This window comes from Arvicola amphibius, chromosome 9, assembly GCF_903992535.2.
Source record: "Arvicola amphibius chromosome 9, mArvAmp1.2, whole genome shotgun sequence".
In the NCBI taxonomy this organism is placed as follows: domain Eukaryota; kingdom Metazoa; phylum Chordata; class Mammalia; order Rodentia; family Cricetidae; genus Arvicola; species Arvicola amphibius.
This window is the reverse complement of record NC_052055.2, coordinates 34,246,248-34,264,156: the sequence shown is the minus strand read 5'-3', so window position 1 is coordinate 34,264,156 and position 17,909 is coordinate 34,246,248. Positions and strand designations below refer to the sequence as shown.

The following is a 17,909-nucleotide window of genomic DNA, read 5'->3' as shown; positions in this document are numbered from 1 at the left end:
TGCAACTTTCCCGGTCTCCCTCCAAACCCCCCTGTGTTCAGGTCGCTGGAGGGTGACCCTGTGCTTCATGCCTATGAAAGGCCTGGGTTTATGTAGGTGGTAGCTCTGGGGAAGAATTCCAGGCTGGCAAATTCAGGAAGAGAAGGAGCCTTCCAGGCTTGTTATTGTCTCTGTGCAGCTGGGCAGGTGGGGGCTCCTGGAAGCTGAGCATCCCCAGAGCATAGGTGACAGATGCCTGGACCTGTGGCTATCATATTACCCACACTGCTGCCCATGGGCAGAGGAGAGAAGAAGGTAAGGAGGCCTGAGGATGAAACTGAGAGCAGTTACAACTCGCTGGATTGCCAAAGAAATTGAAGTTTATTCTCTGAAGCTGGTTGTGGGGGAGGGGTCAGGGTATCCTGGTAGGAGAAAGGTAGGTCTTCAGGCCCCTCATGCCCGTAGGCTAGTGAGAAGGCTGAGCAGGAGGACTGTATTGCCAAATTTGGGCCAGCCTAGAGGGCATCCTGCCCCACTGCCCCGGGGCTGGCCATCCCTGTCACCCTTGGGCGAGCTAGCCCCATCACTCTGAGGAGGGGTAACCTTGACAACCGGGGGAGGGTCAACCTTGCCACCTTGAGGATCTCTGGTTCCATCATCCACAGTGGGACGTGCAATGCCACCCAGAGAGTCCTGGACTTGGGGGCTCTGCCAGGGTGGAATATTGCACAGCTTAGACTGGCAACAGGTCTTGATCACTTGGGTGCCTGACATAGTCTTGGTGAAGGGTTTGCAGGTATCGGTACACCACATCGAATAGGTGGTCAGGAGACCGTTGTCTAGGGTGTGTAGAGAATGGGTGGTAAGGGCAGGGCATGGGTGTCAGGGTGGGCTCCTTCTCTGACCCCACCCCCAAGGTGTACCTCTTCAAATGCTCACCAGTGTTGCCATGGGAGACTAATGTGGTGCAGAAGTTGTAGCTGTGGTAGCAGCTCTGTGTCTGGTTGCAGCTCTCTCCACTATGTAGCGACTGGCAGATGTAGCACTGTAGGGATTCTGTTGACAACACAGCAGCTCAGGTTGAGAGTGGGACCCTGGGGCTATCCCCAAGTACCTGCCCCCACCATCAGTCACCCATTAGCCCTCTCGAAGGAGCCTGTGCCTCAAGCTCTGAAGAAGGACGGACCATGGGGGTCCGATGAGGTAAAGCCCAGGGCTGAGAAAGCAGGCAGGGAGGGGAGGAGGGTGCTGACTGAGAGGGGCAGACCTGAGTGTCAGCTCAGGGTGGAGAAAACTGCCACCTGCCCGCCCGCCCGAGGAGAGAGCCAGCGTGTGGGCATGCTGGGCTCTCGGCTCAGTCGCCAGTCACTTGCTCTGCTTTGCCCTCGGGACAGGAGATACGTGTTGGAGGAATACTCTGTGCAGAGCAGGAAGCTGGGCACTCAGCCGGGGTCCGGTACCTTTGTCCCTGCTTCCCGGGACCACGTTGGTCTCCTCTTCTTCTTCCTCTTCGTAGTCGTCATCGTAGCCGTAGCTCTCTGACCCCAAGTCTGCGTCACCATCTTCTTCTTGTGCCCACCTGCTCCCTGCTGGTGCAGGGACAGCTGTGAGCCTTGGCTCTCCAGATGCAGAGGACACACTCAGAGTTGAGCACTAAGTCCCAACTCTAACATGCCATCTTTTCTGAGCCCTTTCCATTTTAGACAAGGAGGCAGAATTCTCCCTAACCCCACCCTTGCAGTGCTGAAGCGGCCAAGCCTGTGGCTGGCAGGAGAAAGGAACCCAGGCCTTCCATCTTCCTCCCCAAGCCTATTTCTTGTCCCTAGGATAAGGGGTTCCTGGAGGCACTCACGGGTCAGGACTGGGCCACCCCTTTTGGAGGTGATCCGCACCTGACTGTCCACTTATCAGCAAGACCAGGAGGATAACCCTGAGTGCCTTCATTCTGGCGCAGGCCGTTCTGTCCACTGGCACTATCCTCACTCAGGGTTCCGGATCTGCATTAAGTGGGACATAGGACATTATTGGGGGGCTTCCCATGGCCCCCACCAGCTCTGACCTCAAACAATGGGTCTCACATTGGTCGTCAGCTGCAGGCGGCACCAGGCCAGGAACATCACTTCCCTCCAGGACCTCCGGGGATAGAAAGGAAGGGGAAGTTATTATATTGGCCTTGGGTCTCTTGTGCCACCTGAGCTGTTCCTATTGCCTGGTGGGGACTGCAAAAGGTGAGAGCTGGCCTCAGGAACCACCTGGTCCTGTCCTGGCTCCTGAGCCTCCGGGTCTCCGCACTGTCAGGCTTGCTGTGAGTTTGATGTGACAAGCACCTGTCACAAACCTCGGGGGACCCTGGTTGCATAGCTACAAGAGCTTAGGATTCTATCTGAGGGTCGCAGGCCAGGCACCTTCCACCAGTGGAGTCCCATGGCAGAGTATCCAGATGAGAACGTGGCCTGTCCAGCTGCAACTCTGGCAACCACTCCTCCTCTCACTTCCTGTCCTTGATCCTGCTGGCCTTGTCTCTCGCTGCTCTGACTGCCTCTTCCTTAGACAGGCTGTTCCCTCAGTAACTCCCTTCCCCTTCAATCTCTTCATGAGTTACCTCTCCTGAAGCCTCTGTACTGCTCCATATCACTTTGCTGGATGTCTGTCCTCTGATATTGCAGCCTCTATCCCCCGCCCTCAGGGATACTGCAGCCACTGATGATGCTACAGAAGGTAGGTGTTGTCCCTGCACCTAGGTAGTTGTTGACTTTGAAGCTGAGAGCCTTCTGGGTACTGGCTACAGTCTACCAGGTTTGGCTTCTGCCTGGCAAAGCCATTAGCTCCAGCTGCTGTCCAGAGTACTCTGTGTGAGCCCTTGGTGGCTTCAGATCTCTCCCTGGGGTGCAGCAGATCCCCAAGCTCCAGGGGAGTTTGTGGATAGGAGAGCTGGGTACTGGAGTCATGCTCCCTCCCTTACCTGAGGTATGGAGGGAGGCAATGGGTGCTGGACAGGAGTCTGAGTCTATGCCAGCCCTGGGAAGTTTGCCTGTCTTGTGGCTTGGGCCAGCTCCTGAACTTGCATAAGTCTCAGGTTCCTGCATCATCCATAGGGTGTGGGAGAAATGGCCAATCTTCGGGAGTCATTCGGAGGAAATATTTGAGTCCCAGCTCCCAGTCCCATAAAATTGTCTAATCTCAGCTTTCTCCTCGGGTGAGATGACCATTAGGGGCCAGGACTCACAAAAGTAAAGGATGATGCACAACATAGGTGGCCCCTTCTGGACTGGAAGACTCCTCTCTGTTGACTCAGTCATGAGTGTGCTGTGCCTCTTGCCTTCTCTTGAACTATCTCCCTTCCCAGCATTTGCAAACTGGCCCAGCCTCCTGTTGCCCTCTATCCCTGCACCCGTTTCTAAACCTCACAGGCACAGTCTTTCCTCAAGCTGGGATCATCATCTCCCTTGGTCTTCCTTCTGACCCCACCCTCTGTAGGCCATGTGCTTACCTCCAGGCGCCAGCTGCTTCCTCCAGGGGCCCTCTGACCTAGTGAGGGCCGGGAGGCCCTGTAAGGAGAAGTAGGCTTGCAACTACGCCCTCCTCTCATGGGCCTCGGATCTGTTAAGAAGTCTCCCTGTGAGCCTAGTTCCTCCTCTTCTGGGGCCACACACACCCAGGCCTGGGTTGGTGAGAATTTCAGAAGAATGACAGCTTCATTTAGGAAATGTGGGGAGGGGTATGGTGGTGGGGCCACTCTGACTTCCCTTGACAGCACCATAGTGGGAGGTGCACACTGTTCCCAGCACTATATACACCCCTCCCAGACCCAGCACATACCATTCCCAGCCCTACAGGAAAGGCTGCTTGAGTCTGGTCCAGCTAAGCCAGGGTTGATAGCCCTTGGGTAGAGATGGGATTGTTTACCTGATACCTTGATGGCAGATACCTGCTCTCCCCAGCTCTGATCCCAGTGTGGGTGGCAATCACTGTGTTCAGTAGGCATGGATGCTCATCCCTTTCTGTCCCCCCCGCCACCCACCCCGCATTGCCTCTTGAGCAGACCCAAGGGAGCTCATACCTTCTCCAGTATAAGGACATGTCCCCTAAGAGCTCAAGATCCCAGTCTAGTGGTCCTGAGATGCCCAGAGCCATCTTGGAGCCTGGGTCCAGGGCCTCTGTTCCAGGGTTGTAGCTCCCTTCTAGCAGAGGCTTCTTTCCTAACTGGGTACCCTGGAAAGCAGCCAGTCACCTGACTTCTGGCTTGCAGACCTTTCTGCCTGGGAGCTCTAGTTTTGCCTTTGCTGTCTGACTCCTTGGACTCTGAGGATGCTCCTGGACTCTGGGCCCCTCCCCACTTTGCTCTTTTTGGCAACAGCAGTCTTGGACTCAGACTTGGGTGCTGGCTGCAGACAGGGAATTCCTGGCTACTCATGCTCCCTCTAGTGAGGCCATCAGGTAGCTGATAAGGCTGGACAGGCAGGCACAGTACTGAGGGCTGCAATCTACTGTCTTTGGAGATATGTATGGTAGCATCCTGGCCTCTGGGGATACTGTGGTGCCAAATCTAGAGCCATGCCACCCCCAAGGATTCTATTGAGAGAATTAGGGGCACACTCAGGGGACTGGCACATTGGAGCAGCAACAGCAGATAGAGGCAGCCTTTGGGGTAAGCATCCACCGCCTGGGCTGGGACCAGGCTTTTGGGTAGACATGGTCTGTAGACGTGCTGGCTCACATGCTCATCACCCAGCTGAGTTCCCTCCAATCTCCATAGCTGACCCTCTTCTTCTTCTGGGTAGGGCTCCTGGAAGCAAAGGCCAGATCTTCTTCCCCTGGGATAGGTGGGGGAATGAGATGATATGTAGGCTCTCCTGGGCTAGGTAGATACACATTTCTTCTTCTTGAGAACTTGCACTCAGAGGCAGCCATGGTGGGTGGTCATGGGCTCACCTTTCTTTTCTATGGGCTCACGAGGGAGACCCACCATAGCCTCAGAAGACCCTTTGTGGTGCACTTCCTCCCAGTTGTCCCACATCCCAGGGACATGCTGTGTCCCTTCTCTGGCCCCTAAGTCCCCTCAGCCACACATATCAAACTGGAGAGTCCCCTTTCCTTGGGCCCTCTAGGGGACAGCAGAAGATGCTGAGGTCTCACTGTGTATCCTTGATCTTCCGGCCTCCACATGACTCCCGAGGCTGGATACACAGCTGCTGCTCTCCCAGCAGAGAGCTTGGTCCCTGCCTCTCTGAGGAGGCCAGTCAAGGCCTAGCTCTAATGTCTCCCACTGCTGTGTAGGCTGCTGGCATTCCCCTTGGAATCTATACAGGCAAGGGATATCATGTGTCATTTATGGCATCTGGTCAGGCATCCATTTGCCTCCCCTGAGCGGTCAAAATCTAAAAGTGGAGAGCAAGGACAGAGATGTTCTTTACGCCCCAAGCTGGGAAAGGAGGAAGTAGACAATGAAGCTGCTTCCTGCTTCAAAGGAAGGCTGGAGCTCTGTTGGGTGACTTCACACATGGCACCACATTCCTGGGCTGTGCCCTGTCTCCCCTCACTGTCTCAGGTCTGCAGGCAGCATTTTCCTCCCATGCCTTTACTACACACCTGTCCCCCAAGGCAGGGACCGTGGGAACCTGTAAAGGAGTGGCCCAGGAAGGCAAGCTTGGCTGTGGGGGGGGGGAGGGGGGGACAGGTAACTAAGCTGGGACAGGACTCTATGGTGAGGGGACCTTATGCACAGGAGGCTGTGGGCTGTGGGGACTGGACAACAGGTATTGAAGAAGTCAAAGCAGCTGGCCACAGGCACACAGGGCCTTGTGTGTGCCATCTTGCCGTAGGCAGGAGGCAGAGCTGAGGGGGCATCTTACAAGGACTCTGTCAGATATGATGATGAAGTTTCAGATAAGGTGCATTGAGTCACAGTCCCACTAGAGGGAGTAAAGGGGTCCTATTGGGGCCCAGCACCTCCTCCCCAAGCCCCCTACTGTTGGCAGCTCTGGCCACCTTGGGGAGGGCAGGCCCTGCTGGACTGGGGAGAAAGTCATCTTGGTGACTTATCCTTGTCCCTCCTTTGGAATCCTCTGTGAGAAGTAGGAGAGAAGGCAAGGCCTGCTCAGGCTTCAAGCTGGGAGCCAGGATATAGCCGATGACTCCTGAGATCAGGAAGGCCATCTCACAGAGAGCTCAGAGTGGTACAGCAGCAGGGGCTTGTCTGTACCTCATGGAGGTGACCCTCACCTTGCAACCTTGGGCTTCCAAGGGACCTCAGTGGGTTTTGAGGACATCACGTAGGGCCCTCAGATTAGGGCCTGAAATGAGGCAGAGATGTGCAGTTTGGCCTCTGATGTCCCCAGCTGGGGCAGAGCCCCCTGTGCTCTGGTGTGCGGTGTGCGCCACTCCCCCTGCTGGCTGCCTCAGATTCAGCTGGGGCTCTAAGGACTCAGAGGTCTACCTTTCAGACACTGGCTACTGTGTATCAAGGCTCAAAATCCCTAAAATACATTTTAGAAAGAGAAACAAGAAGACAGGTTGAAGATGGCCTTGGGGTGTGGGCCAGGAGGCAGGCCCCAGCTCCTGCTCTTCCCTCCTCCTGGGAGCAGCCATGGGCACTGGTAATTTCCTGTCACTCCCCATGTCTTGGGAATCCAAGTAGACCGTGCTGACTTCTTCTCTGTACAGCAGTGAGTTATCTTGGTTGGGGCCCATTCCTGGCTGGAAGCAGCCTCAGCTCTTGGCCTGGTGGGCTCTGCATGCTGCTGCGAGCCATGTTCTTTTAAATAAATTTTAAATGAATATAAATGCTGTGTAAGAATGGTTATTCCTCGAAGCAGGTTTTGCCTACTTCTAAAAGGAAAATCCTTGGGTGAGTTAAATCTAGCAACTAAAGGCAGAAATAATGATTCAAAACTGGGTGGTCCTCACAGTGGGAGGGGGTCCTGAACTTGACTGGTGCGGCCTGGGGTGGTGTCCCTGAAACGACGCACTAAAAGCCCAGCTGCCGGTTTGGGAAAGCCTGTTCTTGAGATAGGCTTCAACTGGGCTCTCAGTCAATGGGACTTGAGGACTTGAGTGTTGGGGACATCTTAAGGCCACATTCAGTTTGGTTCAACCTCACAGCTAGGGGACAGGTTCAGCCAGATGCCCAGTCCAGGTAATCTTCAGCCGGGACTGCGTAGTGGGGATTATGCCTCCAACCAGGGCTGTACCTCCTGATTTTACTCTCTTGCCTACAGAATACACTCGAGAGGGTCTTCCTCCTAGCATTTGAGGCCACTTCAGACAAAGTTGCATTATGGAAGGCTTGGGTTCTGTTTCAGTTAGGGTTTCTATTGCCATGATGAAACACCATGACCAAAAAGCAAGTTGGGGAGGAAAGGGTTTATTTGGCTTACACTTCCACATTGCTGTTCATCACTGAAGGAAGTTAGAACAGAGACTCAAACAGGGCAGGATTTTGGAATTGGGAGCTGATGCGGATGCCCGGGGAGGGGTACTGTTTACTGGCTTGCTTCCCCTGGCTGCTCAGCCTGCTTTCTTAAAGAACACAGGGCCACCAGTCAAGGTGTGGCGTCACCCACAATGGGCTGGACCCTCCCCCATCAATCACTAATTAAGAAAATGCCTTACAGCGCTCTCTTAATGGAGGCATTTTCTCAGTTGAGATTCCTGCCTTTCAAATAACTCCAGATTGCGTGCCAAGCTGACCTAAGACTAGCCAGCACAGGCCTACAGCAATCAGGCACAATGAGGAGGAGGAGAACCGAACACTGGAGAAGTTACAAATAGGATCCCCGAGTGCTCCCTGAGGTGGTGGCTCCTAGGTTCTTACGGGGGCTTCCATTTTACCTGGGAAAGCAAAGCTTGGGCATCTGCATCGTTTTCAGAACCTTCAAGTGGGATCCACTGAGCAGGGCCATGGAAACCTGGCAAGGACTTTCAGTCTAAAGTGGGATGCAGAGCTGTCAGGAAAACCCTGGTGGAAAAGATAAGCAGGCCGATGCGATTACTACTTCCTGCTGCAGAGAACACATTTCCAGATGCCTAGCCACATGCCCCAGGAGCAACGCTGCAACCAGAACAGAGCGTTCGAGTTGTGACCACCTGGACTATCTCATGGCTACCCTGTGCCTGCCTGCCCATCTGCCTTCCTTCCTTAACTCTCTTTTAGTTTTCGGTTTTTTGAGACAGGGTCTCTCTACATAGCCCCAACTTTCTTGGAACTCACTATGTAGACTAGACTGACCTCGGACTCACAGAGATCTACTTTCCTTGCCTCCTGGGTGCTGGGATTAAATTAAAGGGATGCACCACCACACCCTGTTCACCCTTGTCTTTCAGTTGACAGGTGGGGTGGTGAGTTAGAGGTATCCCCAGCAGCTGTGACTCTGGCCATGGTGCTGACTGCTGAGGCCTTGGGGGTGCAAGCTGGTTGGGATCATATCTTGTCTACCCTTATCTTGGGGACCATACTACTTGTGAGGGGCCCTGGAAATTGTGGGTGTATTTATTCACCCCAAGGATAGGGCACATTGCTAAAGGAACTAGAGAGGAGAATTAGGTCACTTCTCTGTCCCCGCCCCCTCCTCTGTTCCACTCTCACCCTGTGGGCAATCAGAAAGCACAAAGCCAAGCAGTGATGGCCTGGAGCCTGTCCCAAACTCGCCAAGAAGTGTAGACACCTCTTTGTTGACATTGCTTGGTTTATCTGACAGATGGCAACAGGCTCCAAGCAAGGCAGCTCACAGTGAGCACAGCCAGGTTTGTTATGCCATCTTTCCTGGAAAGAGGCGAAGAAGCGTCCATTCACCTCAGTCACTGATGACAGATCACAGACAGCTCTCCACCAAGTTTGGCTTAGTGAACCAATGAGTGTATTGGGGTTACTTACACAAGCATGGGCAACTCAAAGGCAACTATGTCACCCCGATACCCACTCCAGCATGGGTGACCACTCATGAAAGCTGTATCTTTTGAGCTCCCAGCCTGCTCAGCTGACAGCTCAGCTGGTTGGAGAGTTTTCTCTCCCTAGCAACTGTTTCTGTTTTAGAAATGTGGGGAGGAGTCTTTTGACTTTCAAGAGGACCCTGAGACTGGTGAGCTTATTTCTTGCATCCTTCCTGCCAAGTCCATGAATCTGCTGGAGGGGAGGTGGCGGGGCCCAGTCCCTAACTGCAGGGCTTGGTCAGGTGTTTCCCTACTTCTGGGGTTCCTTATCAGCTGAACGTTTCAGGGCTACGAGCTGCTTGGGGCCACTGTCAATTTTTGGTTTCCTTTGGTGGAGCAGTGAGTGTCCCAGCAGCTGCTGGAACTGTCCTTTTGAACTCAGAACCTCCACGGAGAGACTCCAATGCAACAAGCACATTTAACTCAGCCTCCAACGGAGTCCTCCCTATTCCTGAAGGTGCTCACTAGACTTTTGCTAATATAAAATTGCATCTTGTGGATCTTCCCTGCATAACATCACTTCTGGCTTGAGTACGCCACGATCAGGCTGCAGTCCAAAGTCAGTCGGAAGCATCTAGTGGTAGGGAAAGTCGGGGGTGCTCCTGGCTGCTCTGGCCCTTCACTGGGAGAAGAATCTTCTGGGGATTATGGTGAGAAGGGAGGAAGACTGGGTGCTCAGGAAACTGCCCTGCCACCTGCTGGCCTGCTAGGGACCTGGCCTGTTTGCTAACACTGCTGGAGGTGGAACAGCTTGCTACCGACCTACACCCCTGCAGGTGGATTCAGCCAGGACTGTGGTGCCTGGGCATAACCATAGCAAGAACAAGATCATTTGGTAGGTGGGGGAAACTCCTGGGCCATGCTTTCTAGTACCTTGCTCTAACCCCCAAGATGGTGGCTTCCCACAACAAGTGACCCAGGAGACCTTTCTGCTGTTCTTTCAGTGCCATGTGAAATGTGGGCTGTCATGAGTTCTTCCGTCGCTGCTGGCTGTGTTTTGTCTGCTGTCAGCTCATCCTGTCCAAATCACCACTCTGGCAACCCTCCATTCCCCATTATGGTGCTTTGTCTGTGTGCCAGGGCTCCTAGATACCCACAGCAGGGATGGTCCCCAGCTTCAGCAAGTAGAAATGGAGTTTACTGGAAGGCTACCGAGCAGCTGTGGCTTCTTCAGGGAAGGCAGGATGATGGGCAGCCAGGGACGATCCCTGCAGATTCAGGTGCTAGAGTCCGGCTTTTTCAGCCTGCTGCCACCCTGCTCCCTGCCACAGCCTCCACCTTCAGTTCGACAGGACAGGTGCACTGATTCTCCTAGCAAGGGAGACTGTGACTGTGGGAACATGGAGCCCTTTCTGTCCTGGCACCGGTGATGAGTCTGGTGGGCACCCACCCACAAATGTTCCTCTTCTGACTTGTTGCCATGTGTGCTGTGGATTAGGCAGTTTAAGTATCTGGTGCTTTATTCTGAATTCCAGAGTTTGGAGTCCAGGATAAAAGTGTTAGCCAAGTTGTTTCCTCTCTCCTTGTGTGTAGATGACATCTTGTTCATGTGTCTCCACCCCCAACTTGGGTGTCTGGTCATCCATTCTGATCTCTTTTATTAAGACCTACTCTGATGTCTTAACCATAACCACCCCCCCCCTCTCTCGGTTTTTCAAGACAGGGTTTCTCTGTAGCTTTGGAGCCTGTCCTAGAACTAGCTCTGTAGTCCAGGCTGACCTCGAACTCACAGAGATCCACTTGCCTCTGCCTCCTGAGTGTTGGAATTAAAGGCTGCACTCTGAGGCTCAGGGACCAGCCCTTCGGGATAGAACTTAGAAAACACAATTCTGCGACTCCCTCGGTCCTTCCAGCCTCGGTGCAGCTGTCACAGGAAAAGCAGGGGTTAGGATGGTTAGGGTTAAAATGGTGAGGTTGGGAACAGAGAAGCTTGTAGCTGAGTGAGAGACAGAGAACTAAACCGACCAGAGACGAGGAACAGCAAGGCTCTGGGACAGCATTGCTGGCTCTGCTGAAGCTCCCCGCCTCGAAGTGTGTTGGAGAGGCACCCCTCAATTCTAATACAGCTGATTGCAGCAAACTAAATTGTGAGTAGTTTGCCTTCTAGACTGCTGCCACTTATTTCAGGAAAGAGACCATCCCTGAGTACCCTGTAGACAAGGGGCTGGATAGGGGGTAACTAAGAACAGCCATAGCTACATTTTGACAGCTGTGCTGGGGTTAGCCCTATGGTAAAGATACAAGCTGGCCGTGTAAACATGGAACAAAGCTTAGTGTAATTAACACCAGCAGACCCTGCGGAGGACTAACCAGCAATACCTGCGAGGTGGGCGCATTAGCAATGTCAGTCCAAGCTACTGACCACCAGGCAGACAAGGTCACTAGTTAACAAAGCAAGTTAAAGGTGCATAGGGGTCTTCACAATGTGGCTACCCCCCTGAATGTTGTTTACCTGGTTCAGCCAGGAGGACAGGCATGAAGCACATGGGCTTTCTGCCATTCAGAGAATTATTTAGTCTTAAAATAGAAATTGCTTCGGCCTTTGTCTAGTGTCTGCCACAGACCCGTAAAAAGCCCCAGGCAAACAGTTCTATGGGTTTCCTCCTCTCTAGGGGCCCCCTGGAGCTTTGCTTGCTTTCTAGAGCATTTAAAAAAAGATTGACATGCATCAGCTGTGCATTTGGCTTGGGAAATTAGAGAAGGAGCAATGTCACCCAAAGCAGGAGAAAAGATGGAGACAGAAGACCGCTGCAAAACTTAACAAATTGGGGGGCAGCTGCACGTGGGGAGAGCCCAAAACTGGTTCTTTGTACTAGGCAGGGCCCCTGGTTGGGGGCCTAAGAGCTGAGGGCTTGGGAGAGAGTTTGGTCATGTTGATTAGCTGGGCACCAGGGACCTGGCATATTTCCGTTTCTCTGCTCCACATCTGTTCATGTTGTCTGCATCTGCAATGGCGCTTCTGTGGGCTGCCACTAAACTGTCAAGGGTGGATATGCTTCTTTGTGTGTGTTTGAGGGGAGGGGCACATACTTTCCAGAGGTTCCAGCAGGTCCCACATGAGGGCTCCTCACATTTCAGTGTGTCAGCAGAATCAGGAACCCATTGAAACCTCAGCTGAGGCCAGAGAAGTGCCCCCGATGGCTCTAGACAGAACCCTCCCTCTGCTAGTGCCCAGGCTCCATATGTAAGGGGCCCCAAGAGGGTCACACAAGTTTGCTGTTCGCTAGATATGGCTGTTGCTCAATAATTAAGCCTAGAGTTCAGTCAGCTCCTTTGTTATGGCTGGCAAGCTTAACCTCAAGCAATTCCCAGGGTTCTTGTTCATCTCTGAGAGGCTCAGGTGGCACCAGATAGCTTTTCAAGGTCTGCAGAGGCATTAACTCATTAACCCAAGTCCCAGGGAGGTTAAACGACTCTGCCCATGGGTCAGGTCTCCTGTGATCACAGCAACCAGACCCTCTGCCCTGGAAAGGGTGCAGTTGACTGGGCGCTGTTCTCCAGGGTCCCGAGAGTGGAGCTAGAGCAGTTGCCTGGATAGAGAGAATGAATAGAGATAGCACTTTCAGGACAGCCAAGTGTACCCCCTTCACGTGGCACTTCCCAGTAAGGCCCTGAATCTATGGCTCCCAGATAAGGAAGGACAGGGACCCTTAGCCTTGGGGTGCATTTTCTCAGGCTGTGCTGGAGAATGGAGGCCTGGGCAGTGTCTTTCTCCCCAGTGCAGGCTATGGAGCTTGCTCTGGCAGGGAAATAAATGCTTGCTCTTCTGCAGACACACAGAGGTAAGGCGGGCAAGGTCCAGACTGGGGATGGGAGCAGAAGGGCATTCTCCTTCATTCCCCTTCAGTATGTCTATCTGGTCCCATTTTGGGGGAGCTGTTGGAGACTCCCTAAGCCTGAGATGGTCCAAGCTCTGTTCTCTGGGTCCAGAGCCTCTAGGGACAGCCCACATGTGCTGTTAAGAAAGGCTGATGCTTGGGTTCTGCCTGGGCGTCAGCCCAGGAGGAACACTTCCTGTTCCCCAGGGAGTCCTTGATGGCCTCCTCCACCACCCAGTTTGTTCCAAGCCCCGACATAAGGAGACAAAGGGTCTCAGTGCATGTAGCCAGTGAGGGGTAGGGTGCTGCCAGCCCCTGGTGTTGCTACGTGGACGCTACCACAGAAACACAGGACCCTAAAACACTGGCCTGCTAGAGTCTCCTGCAACATCCCTGTCTGTCCACCATCACCTGCCCTCCTGATGGAGGCATCCTGATGCTCAGGATGGCACTCAGCTGGTGGTACTATGTTTAGGTCCTTTCTCCAGTGTGGCAATCAGGCTGAGCCTTGCCCTGAGAGGCCGACTCTGACCCCAAGGTTTGACTACAGGGCCTCCATCATGATTTGTTATCTAATTCATGCAGAGTTTCCCTTGGCATCTAGTCTCTACCTGCCTTCTGCTCACCTCTGCTAGACTCCTGTTAGGCCTCTTTAGAACCCATTGAACTCGCGGCAGCCTCATTAACTCTTTTGTAACTGACATTCATACATGCGTGGAGGTGTGTTTACTGTGTGACACGTAATGTGTGGTCTGAGAGTGATTATTAAGTTAGCATTAGTAATTAAGACCGAAACAAATGAATCTGGTAAGTTGAAGCCAACAAAGCATGACTCAGCAGAAGACCTGGGTTGGGTTCCCAGCACCCACAGCGGGGAAACTCGCAATTGCTTGTAACTCCAGTTCCAGGGGATCTGATGTCCACTTCTGGCCTATGAGGGCTCCGGCACCCACACAGTGCACATAAACTCATACAGACCCATGCACGAAGATGTGCACCTACACACACACGCACACACACGCACACACACACACTCACTCACTAATTGAAAAGCTAACAGAACTCATGAATTTGTTTTTATTCAATGTATTCTGGCATGAACATCATCAGATAAAGTTCATAGGAAGAAAGTGAAGATGGAATCACACTTCGGAAGAAATCAATAGGAAACACAACAACCTGAAGGAAGAGAATGAGCCCACGAGTCCAAGGTCGAGCTCCCCCAGGAAAGCCATGAGAGCAGTCCCGAAGGGAAAGAGCCTCAGCTCTCTTCAGTTCCCAGCACCCAAGGAGCGTTACTGTCAAACACCAGGCAGCATGACAGCCGCTGAAAGGAGAGAGAAACCCTCCAGTTCCCTTAGCTCCTTTCGGATCCCAGAAACAAAAGGGGTTCCTTCCTTTTAAAGCTTTCCAGGGGAGCGGGGCGCTCCACACCGTGTGACCCAGCCTGTGTGCTGGAAGCCGGGTGGGCAGTAATAAGAGTCTAGCTATAACTCAAGGCTGTCAGGTGTGAGGAGCGGGGAGGAGTACTCTGAGAACTGTGAGGCCACACTCACACAGCACCGCACTTGCTTGTCAACTCTGCAGAGGGAGGGGCTGCAGGGGGTGGCAGCTAAAGGGTCTGTGACCTAGCAATATCCATCTATGTTTCTAATAGTGCTTTCCTGGAACCGAGTCCCCAGCTCTTTCTAGGCCTTACTGAGCACTCAGGTGTGTGGAACTGGCTGGAGAGGCTGGAGGGGCCCAAGGATCTAAGTACAAAACCCTGAGGGTGAGGCAGGAGAAACAGGATGGAGATCCAGGCAAACTGGAAAGAAACTGTAGGCTGAGCCTACAGCCCTAGGCCAAGGCCTTCCAAGCTCCAAAGCTCCCAAGCAGCTAGGGAGAAATGGGAAGGAGGAGGGACAGAAACTTGTGAGTCTCAGGGCAACCTCTGGCAGCAAGCCAGCTAGCCTTAGAGCACAGCAAAGGAGCCTCCAGCTGGGGGTCTGCAGACCACAGGCCCTGCTTGTCAGCAGGAGCACTAAGAAGCCACAGAAGGAAGAGCTTTGGACAGCAACTTCCATCCCATTGCAGAAAAAAGGGGCCCTTTGCCCTGAGGTGTGGGAGGGCAAAGAGAGAAGCTAGTAAAAGGAACCATAGGGGAATGGCAACAGGGGAGGAAGAGGTGAGAAGGGGACAAAGAAAGAGCAGCAAAAGGACAAAAGGACATACTAATTCCCTGAACACTAAGGAGCTCCTAGATATCTAGGAGGAGAAGATAGAAAAAAATAATCAGAAATCACGAATGGACAGTTTCCAGATTCACCATGCATGTAGCTCCTAACTCCATGGATAGAAGCTCAGTATCTTCTTGATCAGGAAGCACATCTCCCCGAGACTGGCTGCTCTGGGTGATCAGCAGGTCACCTTTGGGTTTAGAGGACTCAGCGCCTGCAGGGAGAGATTCCTGTCGACGACACAGATACTTGCAGATGGACTGTCTTTCTGCCCACTTGAGGAACCCATTCCAAAGGCTATGCCCACACACGTAGTGGCACGCACCAAGTTCTCAGTGTAGTGACAGTTGTACCAGCTAAGGTGGGGAACCTCCCAAGGGACACTGCTACATGGCTGTCTGCACTGCTGCACAACCCTTCCCCCAGCATCACACGGCCCAAGAAAAGAGCACATAGGTCCTTCTTCGGGCTGTGCTGTTGCATAAAAATGCCACTGTGCTGCTGGTGGCCACGCTTGGTCTAAGGAGGGCGATGCCAACACAAGCAACTGCTTCTCGTGTTGGCAACAAAGGAATGAGACGTGTCTCAGGTGAAGGGGAGACCTCAGAAGAGGAGACAGGGTGGAACAATAGGGGTGGAACCACAGGGTTGGTGTATCTGCCAAGGCACCTTGCTCTGGAGTTCTGGCTTTGTAATAATATGAGCATTTTTACCCACATAGTAAAAATGATAGGTTAAAAAAACAAAACCTTTTGAGCTGGGCAGAATGGTGCATGCCTACGATTCCGGCTCTCAGGAGGTGATGGCAGGGAAGCAGGAGTTCACAGTTTTAAACGGTGTCTGTGGCTGTCCGTGGACCAGTTCCTCCCTTGCACCCCCCAACCCATGCCTCTCAAACAGCAACAGTAACAAAACCCTTCAAAATGGGAAAACAGCCAAGATAAAAGTGCCCAGCTGTATGTCAAGTTGGCAGGAATTTAGTAGGATGGATAAGGAGAGAAAGGTAGCAGCCTCCGAATGTTGTTCTCCGGAGAACAAAGACGGTGTGTCAGCATCGGGGCAAGATGACCTGCAAAGCTACGCTCGCTCGAGTTAACTCACAGCCGTCTTGTTTGTAATAACGGCAGTGTATTTTTGAAGCCTCACAAAGCAAGCAAACAAGCGGATGTTGTGGATGATGTCTTCCCCCGCAGCAGCATTTTAAGAAGAGACACAGGTTAAAAGGGTGACGAATAAAACCGTTGAAGCCTTGAATTTGAAGTGATGAGCGAGCAAGTGTTTCTGGGAACAAATTGTTCATGCTTTCTGATTGTTTCTCCTTTAGGAGAGGGTGCCTGTTTCCTGATGTTCCTTGTGCTGCAGTTCTGGTGTGGTTTCTCCCTCAAAGGTTTATAACACTCAGAGCTTTATCCAAATCTGGTGGTACAAGGAATGGGACCTTTAAAAGGTGGGGTCTCATGAAAGTTCTTGGGGCTCGCCCTCGAGGGGAGTGGATTCATGCTGTCTGGGGAGTGGGTGGATTCTCATGGGATAGGATTAATTCATGGCAGTGAGAGGGTCTGAAAGAAAATTCAGCTTTCTTAGCTGACTGCCTTGCTTCCTCTCTTACCATGCGACCTCCACGGTGTGTGTGTGTGTGTGTGTGTGTGTGTGTGTGTGTGTACGTGTGCGTGTATGCACACATGTGCCACAACACATAGAGGTCAAGTATCTGTCCTACCTTCCACCTTGTTTGAAATGGGGTCTCTTGTTCATCACCACACACACCAGGAACTTCTCCCTCTCCACTCCCCAGTTCCCACAAGAGCACTGAGATCACAGTGCTGCTGTGTCCAGCTGTGTGTGGGCCCTAGGGATCCAAACTCAGGTCCTCAGTTTTGTATGACAGACACTTTACCCACTGAACACTTTGTCCCATCTTTTCTTTACATGTGACCTAAGTGCCAGGGCACGTGGCACTGAGCACCCTCAGTGTGGGCTTCAGATGCTTGTGTGAGAGGCAAGAACTGCGGGAAAATATAAGACTCCAGGGCAGGAAGTAGAGGGACCATGAGGACCCAGAGCTGAGCAACATCACAGAAAGTGCCAGCATCCTGTGCAGCACCGCACACACCCACATGGCTGCAGTATAGAATTCTCTCTCTCTCTCTGTCTCTCTGTCTGTCTCTGTCTCTGTCTGTCTGTCTCTGTCTCTGTCTGTCTGTCTCTGTCTCTGTCTCTCTGTCTGTCTCCGTCTCTGTCTCTCTCTGTCTCTCTCTCTGTCTCTCTCTCTGTCTCTCTCTGACTCTCTCTCTCTCTCTCTCTCTCTCTCTCTCTCTGTTTCTCTCTCTCTCTCTCCAAGCCCAGCAATTACTTAGAACATCACTGACCTTCAAATCTGACAATCTATACCCAGCTGTTGGCTGGAGAGCCTGGGAAGTTCGTGTCCACACCAAGGCCTGGGGTGTAAAAGCCACAGCTGGTGTCCAACATCTAATGACAAGCCCTACTTGTGGACATTTATCTGAGCAACTGTTCCTCAGTGAGTAAAGGAACATTGCTAGCCTGCAGTGACACACATCACACAAAGTAACATACCATGTGTGGTGCCTAGGCTTTTTTTCTTTTCTTTTCTTTTTTTTTTTTTTTTTTTTTTTTTGGTTTGTTAACAAACACAAGCTAAGGCCATCTGGAAAGAAGGAATTTTAACTGAGAAACTGTCTCGATCAAGTTGGCCTGCAGGCATGTCTGCGGGGGCATTTTCTTGATTAATGATGGATGTGGGAGGGCCCAGTCCACTGGGGACAACTTATCCTTGAGGCAGATTGTCCTGGTTTATATAAGAAAGCAGGCTGAGCAAGTGATGGGACCAAGCCAGTAAACATCACCCCTCCTTAAGTTCCTGCCCCGACTCAACTCCATGTCAGACTGTGACCGAGCGGCTGTAAGCTGAAACAAACCCTTTCCTCCCCAAGTTGGATTTGGC

General features: G+C 52.5%; 2 protein-coding genes across 4 annotated transcripts in view; one reads left to right on the top strand and one right to left on the bottom strand.

Moving 5' to 3' along the window:
• Nucleotides 1-337: 337 nt before the first annotated feature.
• Gpihbp1 (glycosylphosphatidylinositol anchored high density lipoprotein binding protein 1) lies at nucleotides 338-3,599 on the bottom strand. 2 transcript variants are annotated; one of them, XM_038343017.1, is made up of 6 exons: nucleotides 3,470-3,599; nucleotides 2,058-2,112; nucleotides 1,872-1,976; nucleotides 1,440-1,568; nucleotides 919-1,035; nucleotides 338-818 (listed from the first exon to the last, which is right to left on the bottom strand). In XM_038343017.1, the coding sequence occupies exons 3-6, from the start codon at nucleotides 1,921-1,923 to the stop codon at nucleotides 433-435; spliced, it is 684 nt and encodes a 227-aa protein (XP_038198945.1). In that variant the 5' UTR covers nucleotides 1,924-1,976; nucleotides 2,058-2,112; nucleotides 3,470-3,599; the 3' UTR covers nucleotides 338-432. The 2 variants fall into 2 exon arrangements, with proteins under 2 accessions (XP_038198945.1, XP_038198948.1); XM_038343020.1 differs by having other exon boundaries at nucleotides 1,440-1,565.
• The window catches only part of Ly6h (lymphocyte antigen 6 family member H), a 27,418-nt gene continuing 12,104 nt past the window's right edge, over nucleotides 2,596-17,909 (top strand). The window contains exon 1 of one of the 2 annotated variants that reach the window (XM_038343022.1): nucleotides 2,596-2,697. The gene's annotated coding sequence lies outside the window, so the exon portion shown is untranslated. The remainder of the gene's footprint in view (nucleotides 2,698-17,909) is intronic. The other variant, XM_038343024.1, reaches the window with a different exon arrangement.

Bases quoted from the DNA above. Each gene is read 5' to 3' on its own strand.
- Gpihbp1 (XM_038343017.1), bottom strand. From the start codon at position 1,923: ATGAAGGCACTCAGGGTTATCCTCCTGGTCTTGCTGATAAGTGGACAG. The intron at 1,036-1,439 runs GTACCGGACCCC...TGTTGTCAACAG, and splicing joins CCCGGGAAGCAGGGACAAAG to AATCCCTACAGTGCTACATC. The intron at 819-918 runs GTGAGCATTTGA...TACACACCCTAG, and splicing joins AGTCTCCCATGGCAACACTG to ACAACGGTCTCCTGACCACC.